This window comes from Callionymus lyra, chromosome 2 (genome assembly GCF_982586985.1).
Source record: "Callionymus lyra chromosome 2, fCalLyr1.hap1.1, whole genome shotgun sequence".
NCBI classification, from domain to species: Eukaryota; Metazoa; Chordata; class Actinopteri; order Syngnathiformes; family Callionymidae; genus Callionymus; species Callionymus lyra.
In genome coordinates this window covers 38,502,118-38,521,289 of record NC_141819.1, presented here as the reverse complement: position 1 = coordinate 38,521,289, position 19,172 = coordinate 38,502,118, and the positions used below count along the sequence as shown (strand labels likewise).

The following is a 19,172-nucleotide window of genomic DNA, read 5'->3' as shown; positions in this document are numbered from 1 at the left end:
TAAGTAAGTAAGTAATTTGTATTTATATAGCGCTTCAGACCAGGGTCACAAAGCACTTAAACAATCAAAACAATATTCAATAAAGTATATACTTTAAAGGGCAAGATAAAACTGATAACACAACAGGAGTTCCAGAAAAATCAAGGAAAAGCCTGAACAAATAAAAACGTCTTAAGATGTTTCTTAAAGGAGTCAGTAGATCCATCAAACACAGAGGGAGAGGAAGATCGTTCCAAAGCTTAGGAGCAACAGCCTGGTAAGGATTTCTCTCCTCTGGTCCTGAACCGTGTGCGAGGAACCATCAGTAGATTCTGATCCAGAGACCTCAGAGCCCGAGCTGGGGTGTAAGGTTGGATCAGATCACTGATGTAAGGAGGAGCCTGACCATGAATAGATCTGAAAGTAAGAACCAGAATTTTAAAGTTGATCCTGAAAGAAAATGGCAGCCAGTGAAGAGTTTTGAGGATCGTAGAAATGTTGATTAAATTGATCGTCGGTTCCTAAATCCATGGATTCTTTTTTTTTTTAACACAATAAGAGATTATATTTTATATATTTTTCGTCAACCTTGAATAAACATATGTATTGTATCACAGATGTTTTAAGTTTCATAGTGGTTAACGATAACACATCAATAAGGACAGTAAATAAGAATGTAACTTGAAGATCAGTTTTATTATTGAAACACTGTTATTATACGTTCTATTTCCGAAAAAAAAAACATGTTTCATTATTTCTTTTCTTCTTCCAGCATATGTAGATATAATAATCCTGGCAAATATCCCCATAGGTTTGCACGCCGTTTTTTTTCATCAGGTCTGTCCGGGCTGCCGAGCAGGTTTATGGACAGACCGTCACTGGTCGGGGGGTTACCAAGGTTTCACCAAGTGTTGAGAGAAGCAAAGAAAGGAAGCATGTGACCAGGAGATAGAACAGATGATGAGTGAGGGTGCTAGTGAGGCGTCAGAGTGGGCTACAGGTACAGGTAAAGATCCTTCTCCACCACCTGTGAATAAGAAGTTTTAGAATACATTCTTGTAATTTTAGTGTGTTTCCACAATTGACTGCTACATACGCTTGGATCGTCCATGGGACCATATCTCTTCATCACTTGTCCTTCTCTTTTGATCAAAAACTTGAAACAAAACAAAACCCAAAAATTGTTTGTTCTTTTATTCAAGTACATCATTGCAATCAGAATATTCTATGTTTTTCAAAGCATTTAAATATGGTTTCAATAAAAATAAATTCAACCTTGTTATAGAAAATATTATTAACTAACTAATTATTAGTTCAAAATTATTACATGCTAGAAATGTTCAAAGAAACAACAACAACAACAAAAAATTCAATGGAATTAGAAAATTGAATTATGTGTTAAAAAAAACCTTCATTTTTAAAATATTCAATTTTTTCTCCTTTTTTTGTTTAAAAGAAAATCAATTCATTCTTAAATATAGAATTTATTTATTTCAACAAAAAAAGGCAATAGGTACAGTAATGTATTTAAGCTTTTCTCAAAGACTAAATAACCAAAAATGACTTTTACCTTGGTGAAATTCCACTTGATATCTGCCAGAAAAAAGGGACAAAAAGATTAAAGGTTGCGTCAACGTAGCTGACATCAATATTCCATAGAGTTGCTCAAACTTACTCTCCCAAGAAGCCTCTTCCATTGGGCTGCTCCTTCAGCCAAAGAAGGGGCCCAATCTTCTCGCCCACCCCCGCGCACATTAAAGCCCCCGCGAGTCAAAAGCGCATATTGTCTGATGGTATTTTTCTATTTACAAGACATTATTTTCATTATTTATTGCGTTTTATAAACAAACATTTACAAAATCCTATTGAATGAGTCTAAATATGTTATCGTGTCTATATAAAAATAACAATAGTCAAATAAGAAAAACATTGACAAACAACCATCATGAAAAAGTGCAAAATAATTTATTCAAACTGTCACACAAAGTGAAAATGCAATAAATATAAATTAATGTGCATATTGAAGGACAGAACCACAATGAGAAGTGCAAAATGCAATAGAAATAAATGAACACACACGTGGAAACACACAACTACAAGAGTGCAAAAGGCAAAATGTCTAAACTTCAAGGGTCTTGCCGTTGGCGGCACGCTCGCAGAAAGTCTCGCTGCCATTGCGACTGTGTCTTTGGTTGTCCACACTGGCTTCAAGTGTTGTACGCCACCTTTCTGGACACCACTCGCCTCCTCCTTGTCCCGCCGCTGCCGCTTAAGAAGTGTTGACCCCGGCAAAGAAAATGGGCGCTACAGGAAGGCGGGGCGTAATGGATACCCTGAGACAGGACACTCAACTCCTGGTTCCTCTGACACCGTTGGAACCTGAGAGGTAGTTATTGTTAGATGTGTTACTTTGTCATATTACTAGATAACTATTTTGTCAACGATTTGACTGACTTACCACTGGGTGAGTGTCCACTGATTCACCTCAAACAGCTGGATCGACGTGCCATCCATCACCCGCCGGCTGTCGAGAACCATCTCAAGTAGTTGACCGTAGCTCCGGAGGATCGTGGACCATCTGGGGGAGCCTTCTTGGTGTCGTTTTGTGCATGTTGCACAGCTTGATGCACATCGCTTCCACCAAGCGGCTGGTGCGGGGCCACTGAGCCGGTCCCAGGATGGCCGATGAAGCAGCGCTTGACGTTCTCGGCACCTGCCGTGACTCCCGCCCGCTTCTGAACTTTGAAGCGGCCGCTCGCCAGATGCGGTTGATGCCTGTGTACTTTCCAGGTCTGCGGTACCGCTCATCCCACGTCCGTTCGAGCACCAGCCAGCTCAGCTGCTCCACCGCCTTCCTTGACAGTGCTGTTGTACGAGCGGACCAGAGGCGTTCCCTCGACCGCCGCCTCCATGCGGTCGTCGTTCCAGCGCATCAGCCCCTCCAGAAGATACGCCTGGAAATGCACATCACCAGCACTGGTTCCTGGAGATTAAATAAACATGAGTCAAGAAGTTGCACCTCGAGAGGCGGGCCATGAAAATGCTGTAGAGGGGATGGGCCTCTGTGTTGTGATAGTGTAGTAACAAGTATACATGTGTAGTATTGTCCAGTACTTGACTCTGGTGTTGTGACAATGTAGTAACAAGTATATATGTGTAGTATTGTCCAGTACTTGACTCTGGTGTTGTGATAGTGTAGTAACAAGCATAAATGTGTAGTATTGCCAAGTACTGGTGTTGTGATAGTGTAGATGGGCCTCCGTGGGCGCCGGCGGAGAAGCGGAGTGCCATATGTCCAGGCGAACCGTAAGCAGCCGCCACTCGGAGAACATGACCTTCACCCGAAAATGGCCGTGCATGCTACAGCAGTCTCTGTCCACTCTGTACCTCTTCATGAGGCCGGCCGCCATGGCATCCAGGACTTTGGCCTCGCTCGCTGTGAGGACAGAGACGAGGACCTGGCCGTGCTCGTTGCCCACGTTGGTGCACCACGCAGCTGTGCCCGTAGCGGCGCCGGACAGTTTCTTGGTCACCTTTGGAGATAATACGAAAGAGTCAAAAACTATTCGGAACCAGAACCAGGAAACATGTTGATCTTCTGCACAACTAAGTCCTTCTGGAACTTGGTAAACAGGAGAAAATCCTGTAAGACCAGTCGAAATCCGGGTGTTACACAACAGAACAGGTGACTGAATGTTTATTTTTTTCAATTCAATGATGAATTTAGGTAATCACCTGAATCTATAAAGATCATGGATTGAATTTAGCAATTTAAAATGGAGTCAATGGTATTCTATGGAAGTATATCAGTGAAATCAGAATCATAAATTATTGAATTTAGCATTTCAAATGGGCTTTTTTTTTTTTTTTTTTTTTTTAAATAAAATTGGGTTCGGGTTTATTAACTTTTGTGTTCTGGGTCAAGGTGACCCAAAGGCCTGAAAAAAAAATCATTAAGCATTTAATTTTTATTTATTTTTTAATAATTGAAATCAATAATTTATATTTTGAAAGGTTAAATTTGTTTAGTAATTTAATTAAAATAATTCTAATAATCAACACGAATGCATTTTTTACACATTTAGTTTGATATTTTAATACAAATAATATAAAAATATTGGCACTATTAAATTGTAGGAAAAAATATTAAATTAAAGAAAAGTATTTCGGAATTATTGAAATAAGAATATCAAACTCTATGATTAAATATTTTGAAAATATGTGCCGCCTCATCTTGGCACTGCTATACAACTAAATACCAACATTTCTATATTGAAACCAAAAAAAAATGTTATTGCTTATTTGAATTATTATATTTAAAGTGTTTTGTGACTCTGGTCTAGAAAGGCACTTTAGAAATAACTATTACTTACTTACACCGATCAGTTTCTTTGATACTTTATTTGGCTTCACAAAAGATAGTTTGACTCTAACCTCCAGTTGTTTTAAAAATATTTCTATGCAAGTCGTTGTCTACCTTCAAAAGTGGGCAGCTGGTGAAGTAATAACTTCTGCTAAATAGTTGTGAAAATGAGGTAAATCATGAGTCAAATCTTGTTTCCAGTAGCCAAGAGTTTTTGGCCACAACCAAAGAACAAGATCAGGAGAACGTGCTGCCAACATATAGCCAGGAGTACCAGGTCATCTAACAGAGACTGCTCTGCAGGGGGTCAGTCAAGAAAGCAACTATTACAACTTTATTGACTCAACATGTCACGTGTTCAGATCACAACTATGACATCATCAACATGCAGTTTGGATGGCGAATAATAAAAAAAATGTCCTCATATCTGAAACAATGATTTATACAAAATAGAACTCTACTAGTGATCACATCCTGTGAATACAAACATTAAGCTTGGCGATTGATTTGTAACAAGATGGTGGTTGTTTGTATAAAACGTAAATGAAAGTCAAAGATGGACATTATTGCAGATTATAAAACCTTACCGTTGACGAGAAAAGGGAAAAAAGTATCGTCGCCGCTGGCTCCTCCCCGCGCTCTGCTCATTACAAGTACTTGAAAGGCGGAACCGGAAATACTTTTAATGTATTATTTTAAAACGTATATCTTTAGTCCTTTTACTTATCAAAAAATACTCCTGATCCAGCGTGTTGATATATTTGAATAGGTATAGTTTTTATAAGTACACACTTTATTTAAGTTACGTAAAACGCGGACGATAGGGGGCGCTCTAGATCCTTATTCCGGGGCACAGGTCGTGCATTGCATGCTGGGTAGGGCACTTTGAGGCATCGGCCATATTGTTTGTCGTCCTGGCTGAAGGAGAGAGTGGACATGAAGGGGATTCGTGGAATAAGCCGGTTGTCGGTAATATTTTTACTCATCTAACCGAGGATAAGTCGTCGAGTGTCTGGTTGTTGTTGAGCTTCATCCTCCGCCGATGGTTCGCTTTGAGCGGTCAGAAGAGTGGCCTGGAGGGGGAGCTGTCACCTGGAGCCAAAAACACTCCAAATTCAACCAGTCGAATTATGTGTAAACCCCATTTATATGAATAAATTAATACAAATATCAATGGTTATTTCGTTAAAAAATATATTTTTAATGTTTTTTTTTATTTTCAATGAGAGCACATGTGTAAAATGACAACAACGTCTCACTCTTTGACTCTTTGATTCACTGAGCGTCTCTGGAAGTCTACTAAACTTGAGGTGCACAGACTTCACCTCAGGGATCTGTTGACTTCTTACAATGAGATGGTAGAAACTGCTAGATCTGATTACATCAGAAAACTGGTAGCAGCAAATAGGAAAAACCCCAAAGTTTTGTTTGACACGATTAATTCTCTCGTGTCTCCTGCTCCTCAAATCACGCCGGTCTTCTGTGAAGCTGACAGCAATGCATTGTTGAGATTTTTCATTGACAAAATTAAATTGATCAAAGAGAAAATCTCCCCCCCTTTGTTGGGAACCCCTACTGTCTCTGAGCCCATCTCCTCCTCTTGGTCATCCTTCACTGCTGTATCTTTGGGTGATATTTCAGCACTAGTGAACAAGATGAAACCCTCCTCTTGCTCAGATGACGTCCTTCCTTGTAGGCTTTTTATCAAAGTATTTGATGTAATTGGCCCCTGGGTTACCAATATGGTGAACCTCTCCCTTTCCACAGGGGTTTTTCCCAATGCATTTAAACATGCCATTGTGGAGCCTCTGCTCAAAAAACCAGGCTTAGACCCAACTGACCTCAGTAATTTCAGGCCTATTTCTAAGCTCCCTTTCTTGTCCAAGATCTTGGAGAAGGTGGTGTCCGAGCAGCTGTCTTTGTTCCTGGATCAGAGCGACATCCATGAGAAGTTTCAGTCTGGCTTCCGTAAACATCACTCTACGGAGACAGCTTTATTGAAAGTGTCCAGTGACATCATGATGTCGGCTGACTCTGGTAAATTCACTGTTCTGGTTCTCTTGGATCTGTCGTCAGCCTTTGACACAGTTGATCACCAGATCCTGCTGAGAAGACTAAGGGATGAAGTGGGACTGTCTGGGTCTGTGTTAGAATGGTTCTCATCTTACCTTTCTGGGCGCAGTTTTAGTGTATCTGCCAATCAAATGAGGTCTGAATCGGCAGATCTGTTGTGTGGAGTCCCTCAAGGTTCTGTTCTGGGTCCTTTATTGTTTTTGCTGTACTTGATTCCCCTTGGTAAAATCATTCAGAGATTTCCAGATGTTTCTTATCACATTTTTGCTGATGACATCCAGCTCTACTGCTCTTTTGACCCAACTGAGCCCCAAAGGCTGAACAGCTTAGTCAATTGTTTGCTAGAAATCAAACAATGGCTGAGTGAAAACACTTTACAGCTTAATGTGGACAAAACTGAAACTCTGGTGATTGCTCCTGATGATAAGATTCCAGGGTTGAGTCAGTACTTGGGTGACTTAGGTCAGTCTGTCAAACTGAGCCTGAGAAACCTGGGTGTTGTATTTGATAAAGACATGTCTCTTGTTCAACACTGCAGAAAACTGACCAGAAACTGTTTCCTTCAACTGAGAAAAATCTCTAAACTTAGGAAAATGTTGTCACAACATGATCTGGAGCTTGTAATCCATGCGTTTGTTTCTTCTCGTCTGGACTATTGTAACAGTTTGTTTTCATCTCTTAACAAGAAGGAGCTGTCTCGTCTGCAGTTGATTCAGAACTCTGCAGCGAGAATTCTGACCTGCTCAAGTAGGAGAACTCGCATTTCTCCGATCCTTAAAACTCTTCACTGGCTTCCAGTTTCTTTCAGGATCAACTTTAAAATTCTGGTTCTTACTTTCAGAGCTATTCATGGTCAGGCTCCTCCTTACATCACTGATCTGATCCAGCCTTACACCCCAGCTCGGTCTCTGAGGTCTGTGGATCAGAATCTACTTATGGTTCCACGCACACGACTCAGGACCAGAGGAGAGAAATCTTTTCAGGCTGTTGCTCCTAAGCTTTGGAACAATCTTCCTCTCTCTTTGCGCTTGATGGAGTCTACTGACTCCTTTAAGAAACATCTTAAGACGTTTCTATTTGTTCAGGCTTTTCCTTGAATTTCTCGAACTCCTGTGTTGTTCTCGGTGTTGTCTTGATCTTTGAAGTATGTACTGTTTTGAGTATTGTTTTGATTGTTAAAGCGCTTTGTGACCCTGGTCTCGAAAAGCGCTATATAAATAAATATTACTTACTTACTTACTTACTCTCTTATGTAAACAATGGATGCATCCACAATTTATATTTCCTGTTTTATTTCATTCTTTTCTATATCCCTTCCCTCTAATTTAGAATTCCCTGCTTAATTTGTATATCATGTTTTCTTTCCAGACCAGACTTTATGCGGCACAGGCTGCCCATAAGGTGGAGTCCACGGGAGCAGCCACTGAACAGATTCGGTTTCAGCCCCAGGACGTGCAGGTTTGTGTTTGATTGTCTATAACTTGTATTTGTTTGACTTATTTTTTATCTTCACTAATGAACAATGCTCTATTTTGTAGCGACAAATCAAATCAAAATATGAGCTATTGTTATTAATAACCTTTTTAAGTCATTTGAAATATGTGAAAATGTTATGATGAAGGCAAATTAAGTGTACCTTAAAATAAAGGGAGAAGGTTTATTTAGTTACTCTATTTACGCTTAACAAACTAAAAACAAATACTAAAAATTACTGTGAAAACTGGCTTAAAATGTAATGTAAACATTTATATTTATGAGTCAATAATAAATAAAACTTCAGTGCAGAGTAAAGAAAAGTGAGAAACACTAGTCAGTCATTCTTCTTTTTCTTCTTTCTGCATATTTTTGCACAGTTTCTCTTGTGTTTAAGTGCATACACACACACACACACACACACACACAGACAAGTCGACAGACACACGTCTGGATTCAAATGTACGAACCGATGTCAGGATGTAAAGTTGTTGAAAACACTATAGTTTGTTTCTTCTGCTGCTCTTTAGCTTCTCTAGATGTCACTGATCAATGGGTTGAAGTGTCTCTCTCCCCTTGCTAAGCTCAGCGCCGCTCGCAAGTCTTTTTGACAGCTCGAAAATTTAATGAACATTACATAAAATCACAACCTCTGTGATATAATAATCGCATTTTGGAATATCACGACTATATCGCAAATGCGATTAATCGTTCAGCCCTATTATAAACTATAATTTTGTTATATTTATTACACAAGATATGTAGTTTGCAGAGGAGGCTCCTTTTTTTCTTCTTCATAATATATACAAATTGCAACCATTGCTCTTTGGAGAACAACTGTATAACAATTAAAATGTTGCTAAGAGAATTATGGAGTGCATGTATTCCTGTAAGTTCAAGGCATTGTTTGAGTTTGATTGTTAAAATAAAGTAAAGTGAAAATGTTTTTTCATTTGTAATGTCATGGTGCAGCTTTCAATGTGTATATTAAAAAAAACAACCTTACTTTCATAAGGGAAATTGATGTTACATGTTTCATTCATTGGTATTTATTGTTTTTATTTATTAAAAACAAAAAATAAAATCACATTGCTATCACTGTTCTATATGTATATTACAATTACATTTTTTACACTATCATTTTTTTGGTAGTAATTGAAAATGTCTGACTTGATTTTAGGTGACCAGGCTGCCCAGTGGACTTGTGATTGCCTCACTGGAGAACTTCTCCCCCTCCTCTAAGATCGGGGTATTTATCAAGGCTGGGTGCAGGTATGAGACCCCAGACAACCAAGGGGTTACCCATCTCCTCCGTCTGGCCTCCAACCTGGTATGTTTGCACATGTAAACCAAATACCGCTGCATGTATGACTTGATGAAACCTGTTTGTTTTTTTTCCAGACCACCAAAGGTGCCTCTGCGTTTAAGATATGCCGTGGGATTGAAGCTGTAGGAGGCAATCTCAGGTCAGTACCCGACTTAAATCCACACACATTTTAGACTCAATCAATGTTCTCACCTTCTCCATGATGGTGTCCCTGCAGTGTCAACTCATCTAGAGAGAACATGGTCTACACGGTTGACTGTCTCAGAGATGACATGTAAGTGGAAACATTTAATTAATTTCAACATTTACTTTTTCTCCAGTTGTGCATATTATGAATATTCCAAACATGTGAACAATTTGATTTAAAAAAGTATATTTTACATGCTTCCCCTGCAGATGTGATTTAGCAATGAAGCGATCCTGCCTAAAATAAAAACCTACACATTGCTGGTTATTTGTTAGCTGCTTTACTCCATAACACACTGATGTGAATTATTCATCAGGCAACAACAAAGTAAATGTGAATTAAACATAAACTACTTAACTTTGGGACAGAGTCCAATATGTATTACCACAGTACAACCTGATCATACATGCAGCAAATGTAAAGATGCTATGCTTATTTTCGAGAACTATATTCTCTGTTTTCTAATTTGATTCTGCTTTAAAAGCCTACCATCCATCTTCACGCTAGTCCAGTGTCAGGTCGTGGCCCAGACTTTCCTCTCCCTAGAAACCTCCTCTAGCTTATTATAAAAAATAAGAATAAGATTTGGTTGGACAAGAACATTTTTATTTTTTTTAACTTTTAGTTTTTGTTGTCTAGTCAGTCATGGTTAATTGTTGGCAATAATGAAAATGCGATTTTGATCAATTCAGTTTCTACTTTTCATTTTCTTAACAGTGACACAGTCATGGAGTATCTGATCAACGTGACAACGGCTCAAGAGTTCCGGCCATGGGAGGTGTCTGAACTTACAGCCAGGGTGAAGGTGGACAAGGCTCAGGCGCTGGATAGTGCTCAGATATGTGAGGAAGTCAAACCTTTTGCTACTTTTATTTCCAGGGTTGATGGGGGTGATCTACTGTATATAGGAATCTGAATTTGAAATTCCATTCAAATCATCCACACTTATCGATTGATTCTTGATAATCGTTTCCCTCGTCGCTTGGCGCATCCAGTACAGATAATAATAATACATTTACATTATTTGTACTGCACTACATTCAGAAGAAAAAAAAGTGCTACATAGATAAAATAAAAGAGGTGGCAGCAGCAAAACATCCACCTAACCAATGCACCCTGTAACCTTTTGTCTAAAATGCAAACACTCAACGTACATTTGTTATTTTTTAATTGTTCCCACATCTAATGGTTACCAGTCTAATGATTGAGTATCGATCTTTAATTCTCCTCTTGTTCAACTATAGCTGTGGTGGAACGTCTGCATGAAACTGCTTACAAGAACAGCTTGAGTAACTCCCTCTACTGTCCCGACCACATGGTGGGAAAGATCAACTCTGATCACGTGAGTGGTTTCTATCTACAGTTCATCTTTAAGAACATCAGCCTTTATCTGACATTCTTTCTTCTCTTGTGACTCCATAGCTGCACCAGTTTGTCCAGAACAATTTCACCAGTTCAAGAATGGCTCTGGTCGGACTCGGTAAGTGAAATGTTATAAAATCCTATGTCATGATATCGAATGTCATTTCTTTCACAACGTGCAGCGCAAAGTAATAATAATAAAAAAAACAGGTTATTGTTCTTCTATTTACTGCAAAGGTTTCAGGGAAAGCTTGTACAATATTTTTTCAATAGACTTATGTTCAGTGTTATTTGAATGCTTTCTTTGTTCATGGAGAAAAATATTACTTGTAACAAAAAATATTTTCAGTAATATTTTTTTGTATAAGTTACTAGAGAAATAATGCAATATACTTTGATACTGTGGTAACAAGGATATATTTGCAGAATTTACAGAAATGACTCTTGATGAAGTCGTAACTGCATTCATTTGATATTTGGTCACATCAACCAGAATATGTCCAAATATCAGTTTTAAAAGCTGCTGGAGACGACTGTATCCTCTCGTCCTCAGGAACTTTGCCAGGAACTTCTTTTAGCTGGGAGGAACGTAATGATTTCTGGAATTTTAATTGCACCATTAAAACCAAAAAACCCTCAATATTTGCATGTTAAATGTAAAAAATATACAATTATTTTATTTTATACTCACTTTAAAAAAAAATAAAAAAAATTAAGCAACTATGATTTAAAATAAAATCTGATTTGAAAGAAATTACAAAGAACATGTATATTGGTACATATGGTGAACAAATAAAATGTCTATATCAGTGTATTGATATTTTATTATGTCCCTTTAACTTACATTGTTTCCCTTCTATACGGTGACTTTGGGTAAAATGTCTTCGACTACTGTGTTTTAAAATGTCCAATCTGGTGCAGGTGTGGACCACACGGTACTAAAGCAAGTCGGAGAACAGTTCCTGAACATCCGCAGTGGAGTCGGGACCACTGGTGCCAAAGCTGCATACCGTGGAGGTAACAGAACCTGTGGTCCGGCAGCACATTAAGAATCTGAACCTTCATCTTCCGTGATGACCCGCACAGGTGAGGTGCGAGTGCCGAGCAACAGCAGCTTCGTGCACTCGGCTGTCGTCAGCCAGGCGGCGGCGGCAGGAACCAGCGACTCTCTGGCCTTCAGCGTGCTGCAACATCTGCTGGGAGCCGGACCCCGTGTGAAGAGAGGGTCCAACGCTAGCAACAAGCTGGTGCAGGGCGTTAGCAAGGCGACCGCTGACCCCTTCGATGTAAATATCATATATTAGATCAATCATGGGATCCAGTTTTTAAAACAATTTTAAAACATTGTTCAAATGTTGAAATATATTTTATATATTTGAATTTTAAAATATTTTAGAATGAATGCATTTTCTTTACACCTACAATAATCCTTTGTTTTAAATTAAATTATTAAACTCAATAGAACACGTTTGTATAAGGTTTAGAACATGAACATTTTGAATTGGAATTTTAAATTCTTAAATCAATGTATTCTTTGAGTCCTGAAATAATTTAATTCAATAAAAACTAGTTCAACCTTTCAGTTTAGACATTATGAAATAACATCATTTAAATGCTTAAAATACTTTTCTAAAATGTGGAATTTGAACGTTCGGTATTCTGATGCCATTGATTTACTTCCATAGTTAATTACCTTCTTACAATTCCAGGTGAGTGCGTTCAATGCCAGCTACTCGGACTCTGGACTTTTTGGAATCTACACCATCTCCCAGCCTTCTGATACTGGAGCTGTGAGTACCTTCAGTAGAAACCTCTCTCTCTCTCTCAGTCCGTCTTACGCTCAACCTCGGTGTGACGTGTCGTCGCTCTGCAGGTGGTCAGGGCGGCTCTGGCTGAGGTGAAAGCAGTCGCTGACGGTGGAGTCACCGCTGCCGATCTCACACGAGCCAAGTAAGAGTTTTTGTTGATTCTAAATACTTTTTTTTATGCCTCATTTAGCTTCAAATGATGACTCTAGATTTGCTTAAAGATGCGTTGGGTATATAATAGTGAAGACAGAAACTATACAACTGGTATAAACATCGTATAAATCGTTTATTTACTATTTCGAGTTTATTGTCATTTGAAATCCTACTGTATCTGCAGGACCCAGCTGAACGCTCACGTCATGATGTCTCTGGAGACGTCTGAGGGTCTGCTGGAGGCGATGGGCTCTCAAGCTCTGGCGGAGGGATCCTACAGCTCCCCTGAGGAACTCGCCAAAAGCATCGACAACGTCACATTGACCGATGTTGCAAATGTACGTCATGGCACTCCTCCTTCATGTCATTCTTTCTTTCCTCACATTGACTTTTCTTCTCTTCAGGCGGCTAAAGCGTTTGTGTCAGGCAAGAAGTGCATGTCGTCCAGCGGCCGCCTCGTGAATACTCCCTTCGTGGACGAGATCTAAAGTTCCTCCTCCAGACAGTGGGCGACACCTCTTAGTTGTTCAAACTATATATTTTTGGTGTTTGCTTTTGTCCATTTGTCCTCCTAGTGTATATCGGATGTAAAATAAGGAATAAAGTCTATACCTGTCACTGGAGTGGTTCAATCAGACAGGTTTGCATACGGTTGTGCTTTGAGGGAAAACATTTTCATCTTTTAAACCAGTATTGTGATATTCTTGTGATGTTTGATGTTAAAAGTAATATATGTATGGTAAATACATTTGAATAAAATATCTTTATTTTACTTCTGAAGTGTAAAATTAAAAGCCTAAATCCATAAACCTGTATTAGACAAGATAATAAAGTATTACTTTTTGAGAACGAGAGCAAATGAGTTGTGTGGCGCGATGAATACACAAGACATTGCAGTTCTGCTGTTCTGCCAGTGGGGGCGCCAGAAGCACTCGAATGGTGCAGCTTTAATAGACAAAATAATAAAACATCAGTTGACCAGACATTATTCACTGGTTGTAACTCCACATGAATGCAGGTGGCATCAGTCCATAGAGGGCGCACACACACCCTAGGATTCGTATGTACACTGTATATAATATTTGATCCAACAGTCATATGACACATGACTCGCGCCGCTGTCTCTTGACCACACGAGCAGCTACAAGCAGCACAAGTCCACTGAGGACCTGGAGTCCACAGGAGAGCCAGGCCAGAACCAACGAGCAGCCGAACCAGGTGCGGACGTACGACGACACGTCGCGGCCCATCAACCTCTCGGCCTCAGCCAGAGCCTGGTGGGAGTAGATGATGTAGAGAGTGACCCCGCTCAGAGTCAGCAGGCCTGCAGGAAAGAGTCATAGAAACAAAGAAATCAATGCATTTACAGTAACTCTAACACATACTATAAATCATAAAATAACAACTTCAAATCATTAGTAAAAGACAATAAACAATAATATTCAGATTTAATAATCAGACGGTAATAATCAATAGAGAATAAAGTATATACATTTATACACTTAATAATAATGTGCAGCCCAGTAACAAATGCCTCAGAGAAAACGTTATATATGCCACATTAAAGTGAACAATTATGGGTTGTTATTTTCCAAAGTCAAATATATTTAACAACCATAAAAAAAACATATCTAACCATCTGACTATTCTTATTTTAAAACTACTTCATTTGGGGTGGTGTATGAATAAATATGTAACGGCAAATGAAGGATTCTGGTTTTAAATTGAAAAAATATTACTAAATAAATCTGAATAAAGCAATATTATACTTGCACTTGCAGCTAGAGGCAGAGACACCTCCATATTAATATAATACACATGTATTTATATTTATTAATTGCCTCCTTACTTGATGTAATAAGTGGATTTGGTGAACATAAAAAGAAAAACAAGAGAGTATTCAGAGGTTTGTCCACAAACTTCATTCATGTGCTTCTCATTAGACTCACAGCCGTGAGAAGTTCATCCACTAGATTTTTGCTCATCTGACCTGATTACATTATTGCCACAATGAAGGGTAATGGCTTTAGGTGTTTACATGGTTAGAGACAACATGATGGAGTCTGTCTGGACCTGGTGTGGAGTTTGTTAGAGTCTTACACTGGGTTGTTGCCATCTGACTTGTTGACTGATGATGATGATGATGATGATGATGATGATGATGATGATGATGATGATGATGATGAAGATGAAGATGATAATGATGATGAAGATGATGATAAAGATGATGATGATGATGAAGATGAATAGGATGATGAAGATGAAGATAACGATGATGATGATGATAACGATGATAATGATGAAGATGAAGATGATGATGATGATGATGATGATGATGATGATGATGAAGATGAAGATGAAGATGATAATGATGATGAAGATGATGATAAAGATGATGATGAAGATGAATAGGATGATGAAGATGAAGATAACGATGATGATGATGATAACGATGATGATGATGAAGATGATGATGATGATGATAATGATAAAGATGATAATGATGATGATGATGAAGATGAATAGGATGATGAAGATGAAGATGATGATAACGATGATGATGATGAATAGGATGATGAAGATGAAGATGATGATAACGATGATGATGAAGATGATGATGATGATGATGATGATGATGATGATGATGATGATGATGATGAAGATGATGATGATGATGATGCAAGACAAGATGTGGAGACTCACTGCAGACCAGTAGGTAGGCAGATGTTCCAGTCAGGAGCAGATGGCTGCGAGTGCTGGAGCTGACCAGTCCACAGACGCCCCCGAAGAACAGCAGCACCAGGCTGGTATGAAGCAGAACTACAATGGCTGTATGTAGGTCTGAACATAGATGGGATGTTTAGAAATAAATAAGAAAAACAAAACAACAAAAACTCACTCAATAGCCGCCGTTCTGCCTCGGAGTACCTAGAGTAGTGTATGTGCGCGTTTCCACCTGTTGAAAAAATCACCTGTTTTATTCTTTTTTCTTGTCAAGTTGTGACGTAAGAGATGATGACGCTTCGACCTCCGTGGACGATCCACAGTCCCGAGGATTCAGAGTCGGTCCCGTTGATGACGTCAATGGTGATCCAAGAGTGAGTTCCGAGGGCAGCAGCCAGCAGAGAGAAACTCAGAGCTGCACAGACACCCGAGGACACCACCGCCGTGATGAAGCCTACCTTCATGTTGACCACCCTCAGCTTCAGATGTCTCCTTCTTTAGGAAGACAAGAGACACGTGTTGACGCGGACCACGGGGCTTGATGGGAGGATCTACTTCTACTCGCGGATGCTGAAATTACACCGTGACAAACGTTAATCTAATTTTGTTGGTTTGTTTTAATGTCGATTTTTTTTCGTTAAAAATTCAATGTGATCATTTTATTTATTAGAAGTTTGTTTATTGATGAATGAAAAAAAATAACATGGAAATAAATGTTTTTAACCCCATCCACACGACTTAAAAAAGTTGGGTACTAGTGTTTCACGTTTTCCTAATAAGAGTATATATATTTTTTTATTTTAAGTTATTCTTTTTTGTTTTATTTGTATCTTGTTATAATTTATATTATTTTATATATTTGTAATGTCTATTTTCTTTATTATAGCTGTTTTTGTTATAATAATCATAAAAATATACTTTATTTATATATTTATAGTAAATTCCTTCAAATATAGCTGCAAATAGTAACTGCAAAACAATATTTTATCATTTTAATATAAGACAATTAATATGTTTGTGTACTTAAAAAAATAGATTGATAGACTTCATTCATCTCCATCGGGAGCTACAATAGAAGAGAAAATCACATTTTACTCTTGCTTTTCTCATTTAAATCCATACGCTAACTGTTCACCAATATGTAAGACTAATTTAACCAGAAAGCAGTTGTATTGTAATAAAAAACAATCAAGTCAAGGATAATATCATAGGCTGGATGAAGTCACGTGTTCTATCAGTTCTCGTGTGACTGGTCCAAACAGAGATACAGCGACATCCTGTGTTCACAACACGAGTGGCTGTTTAAGTCCTCAACAACAGCAACAAAAAAACACTAAATATAAGACATTAATAAATAAGCGATGGCAGAGAAGTTAATGGAACACATTTTTATTATTTTTGAACTGATATTGAATTAATCTTTCTACTTCCGGTTATTCCCACGTTGTCTCGTCGGCGCGGGAATTCACTTCCTTCCTCCCGTCGTTTGTTTACAACTGTCGAGGAACATGGACGGAAGATGTTCAGTAGAAACTGCACTTGACTTTGGGATCTTAGAAACTTCCAGCCCTCAGTGTGTAAAACTGTGTCCTGGGACAGATGTTTACGTCTGCTGTGGAGGCGCAGACGTTCACGTGTACAGCTGTGAAGACAACAGACTGAAGGTATTGTTGAATAACTTTTGTTTTGAAGTGTTACTGACAGTTAACAGTACACTTATTTTTGGTCGAATACGACCCTAAAAAGTTACTTAACGTTTACGCTTTCTAAACACTTGTTTACACGGCATTTTGATTTAACAAACACATTTATCATACACATGTCTATTTTTAATTGTGTGCTACTACCATAAGCTACTCCAAATAGCTTAAAAAGGAAGAAACTTGAAGATAAAATAATTTATTTTACAAATACACTTCCCATCCTGGCTCATTGCTGATTAAGTCGCATATCTATAAAGTGTCATTTTACTATAATTTACCACATATTTTATATATATATTATATATATATATATATATATATATATATATATATATATTTATCACATATTTTAACCAGATTGAAATTGCATTTGTAGATGATTACAGATATATACTTTGACTTCTGTAATCGTTCACACTAAGTTGTGCTACATAATGTCAAGAGGGTTCTTCCTCCATTCAAACACCTCTCAATCACATAACATCAAATCCCTTGCAGTAATGATCAGACCAAATTATTTCTTCTTCTAAACCCACATCAAATGCTAAATTACAGCCAACATAACTGATACATCTCATTACTTAATTTATTTTATTTTTCCTAATATAATGCACACTTAATAACCTAAGCAGAAAAGGATGTGTAGACGCACTTAATAAATCCTTTTTTTTTTTTTTGCTGTACTAAAAACAAGCTTTATCTAAGAAATAAAGAAATAATTTAATATTTGTCTAATCATTCTGTTTGTTCACAGGCCGTCCTTCAGTTCCCGGGTCCGGTCACTGACCTGCTTGTGAGTGAAGACGAGCAGCTCCTCTATGCTCTGTGCACATCTGGAGTTTACTGTGTGAGCTCATCGTGTCTGACACCCAGGTGTGAACGCTGACATCATCAAATGTATGTTGATTCAACGTAAATTCTGGTTCTCCCTCTGAAGGAGCTCCACTGATGCCATCACTGTTGTCGACATCACCGGAGAGAGTCTTGTTGTCGAAGAAGAGTTTGGATCGTCTTTACTCCTCGTGGGCGCCTCGCTGCTGGTCCTGTCCCTCAGAGCCTCCTCCTGGCTGCTCACCCTGTACCAAACCTCGGAGCATCCCAGCAGGTACGAGGAGCTACGAACCTTCAAACTGCCGACTCTATCTGACGCCTTCGATGGCGACTCGGTTATACCCAGAAGACCCGTGCTGAGGTGTGTTCACTCAGGCGATGGAAGATCTCCAGCGCCCTCTACTGAAGTTCAAATTGAGCCCCTTCTCTTTAAACATTTATTTGGAATCGACGCGACTCTCACTAAGACTCCCGTCGTCCTCTGCGGCCTCCCGGATGGACGCTTGTGTTCCGCCCCCCTGCGTCTCCCTGGATCACAGATGAAAGTTCTACACACTCTGGAACAACCTGTCGTGTACTTTGGGTCATGTGATGCACGACCTGCCGGCTGCCTCGTGGCGGCGGGAGCTGCAGGACGAGTGCTTGTGATGGACACAGAAGTGGAAGGAGGTCCACGTGTTAGGTTTAGTGACGTTTGTGTGTCTGGACCGGTGGTGTGTGCGTGTGTTCGGGATCAGCAGCTGTACTACAGTACCGGCTCTGACCTGCTGCAACTGGACCTGTCTGCAAGGATGGACAGAAGGTCTGAGCAAGAAGAAAAGGAGGGGATGAGAAAAGATGCTGCTGGTCTTCAAAGCCCAAGGAGTTTAAACGTCTGCAGAGTTGCTGCCTTGGTTGGACATCCATGTGACACAGACGGTAAACAAAGTTTAAAAATCAAATTTGTTAATATTTACTGAAGCATTAGAACCTTTGTTAGTGTTTGCGGTCAGTTTTACAATCAGAAAACCTTTTTTGTGTTGGGGAATGTACAGAATAAAAATTATGATGAATAAAATCAATATAAATTTTAAAAAAAATGAGACAAATAAAGCACATTAAAATAAAATAATTGACATTACATCAAAGTGGCATATACAGTTAAATTAAGTATATTCATGATTTATTAGCTATATGTTACAGGTTTCTA

The 19,172-nt window shown here is 38.8% G+C and overlaps 3 protein-coding genes and 2 long non-coding RNA genes across 6 annotated transcripts in view; 2 read left to right on the top strand and 3 right to left on the bottom strand.

Moving 5' to 3' along the window:
• Window positions 1-775: 775 nt before the first annotated feature.
• LOC148086901 (uncharacterized) lies at window positions 776-1,570 on the bottom strand. Its single transcript, XR_015710465.1, has 3 exons — window positions 1,550-1,570; window positions 1,076-1,135; window positions 776-1,006 (listed from the first exon to the last, which is right to left on the bottom strand). It is a non-coding gene; the product is annotated as an uncharacterized LOC148086901 (long non-coding RNA).
• A 301-nt stretch (window positions 1,571-1,871) lies between these two features.
• LOC148086900 (uncharacterized) lies at window positions 1,872-4,976 on the bottom strand. Its single transcript, XR_015710464.1, has 4 exons — window positions 4,930-4,976; window positions 3,367-3,512; window positions 2,438-2,962; window positions 1,872-2,358 (listed from the first exon to the last, which is right to left on the bottom strand). It is a non-coding gene; the product is annotated as an uncharacterized LOC148086900 (long non-coding RNA).
• Window positions 4,977-5,195: 219 nt separating this feature from the next.
• Window positions 5,196-13,343, top strand: uqcrc2b (ubiquinol-cytochrome c reductase core protein 2b). Its single transcript, XM_087785055.1, has 14 exons — window positions 5,196-5,311; window positions 7,784-7,873; window positions 9,069-9,218; window positions 9,290-9,354; window positions 9,433-9,489; window positions 10,120-10,244; window positions 10,647-10,744; window positions 10,825-10,882; window positions 11,686-11,781; window positions 11,851-12,050; window positions 12,474-12,554; window positions 12,638-12,714; window positions 12,910-13,063; window positions 13,130-13,343. The coding sequence occupies exons 1-14, from the start codon at window positions 5,279-5,281 to the stop codon at window positions 13,211-13,213; spliced, it is 1,368 nt and encodes a 455-aa protein (XP_087641181.1). The 5' UTR covers window positions 5,196-5,278; the 3' UTR covers window positions 13,214-13,343.
• Window positions 13,344-13,595: 252 nt separating this feature from the next.
• tmem235b (transmembrane protein 235b) lies at window positions 13,596-16,284 on the bottom strand. Of its 2 annotated transcripts, none has more exons than XM_087785056.1 (4): window positions 15,754-16,284; window positions 15,625-15,681; window positions 15,429-15,566; window positions 13,596-14,049 (listed from the first exon to the last, which is right to left on the bottom strand). In XM_087785056.1, the coding sequence occupies exons 1-4, from the start codon at window positions 15,911-15,913 to the stop codon at window positions 13,820-13,822; spliced, it is 585 nt and encodes a 194-aa protein (XP_087641182.1). In that variant the 5' UTR covers window positions 15,914-16,284; the 3' UTR covers window positions 13,596-13,819. The 2 variants fall into 2 exon arrangements, with proteins under 2 accessions (XP_087641182.1, XP_087641183.1); XM_087785057.1 differs by having other exon boundaries at window positions 15,429-15,554.
• A 673-nt stretch (window positions 16,285-16,957) lies between these two features.
• Window positions 16,958-19,172, top strand: part of faap100 (FA core complex associated protein 100) — a 7,202-nt gene continuing 4,987 nt past the window's right edge. Inside the window, exons 1-3 of the mRNA XM_087785053.1 lie at window positions 16,958-17,113; window positions 17,907-18,025; window positions 18,090-18,901. Coding sequence (XP_087641179.1) covers window positions 16,958-17,113; window positions 17,907-18,025; window positions 18,090-18,901 — 1,087 coding nt within the window. The remainder of the gene's footprint in view (window positions 17,114-17,906; window positions 18,026-18,089; window positions 18,902-19,172) is intronic.

Excerpts from the sequence above, each read along its gene's own strand:
- uqcrc2b (XM_087785055.1), top strand. The coding sequence starts at position 5,279 with ATGAAGGGGATTCGTGGAATAAGCCGGTTGTCG. Across the intron at positions 9,219-9,289 it reads TCCGTCTGGCCTCCAACCTG|ACCACCAAAGGTGCCTCTGC; the intron begins GTATGTTTGCAC and ends TTTTTTTTCCAG. Across the intron at positions 12,555-12,637 it reads AGCCTTCTGATACTGGAGCT|GTGGTCAGGGCGGCTCTGGC; the intron begins GTGAGTACCTTC and ends GTCGCTCTGCAG.
- tmem235b (XM_087785056.1), bottom strand. The coding sequence starts at position 15,913 with ATGAAGGTAGGCTTCATCACGGCGGTGGTGTCCTCGGGTGTCTGTGCA. Across the intron at positions 15,682-15,753 it reads ACTGTGGATCGTCCACGGAG|GTGGAAACGCGCACATACAC; the intron begins GTCGAAGCGTCA and ends TTTTTTCAACAG. Across the intron at positions 15,567-15,624 it reads GGCAGAACGGCGGCTATTGA|ACCTACATACAGCCATTGTA; the intron begins GTGAGTTTTTGT and ends ATCTATGTTCAG.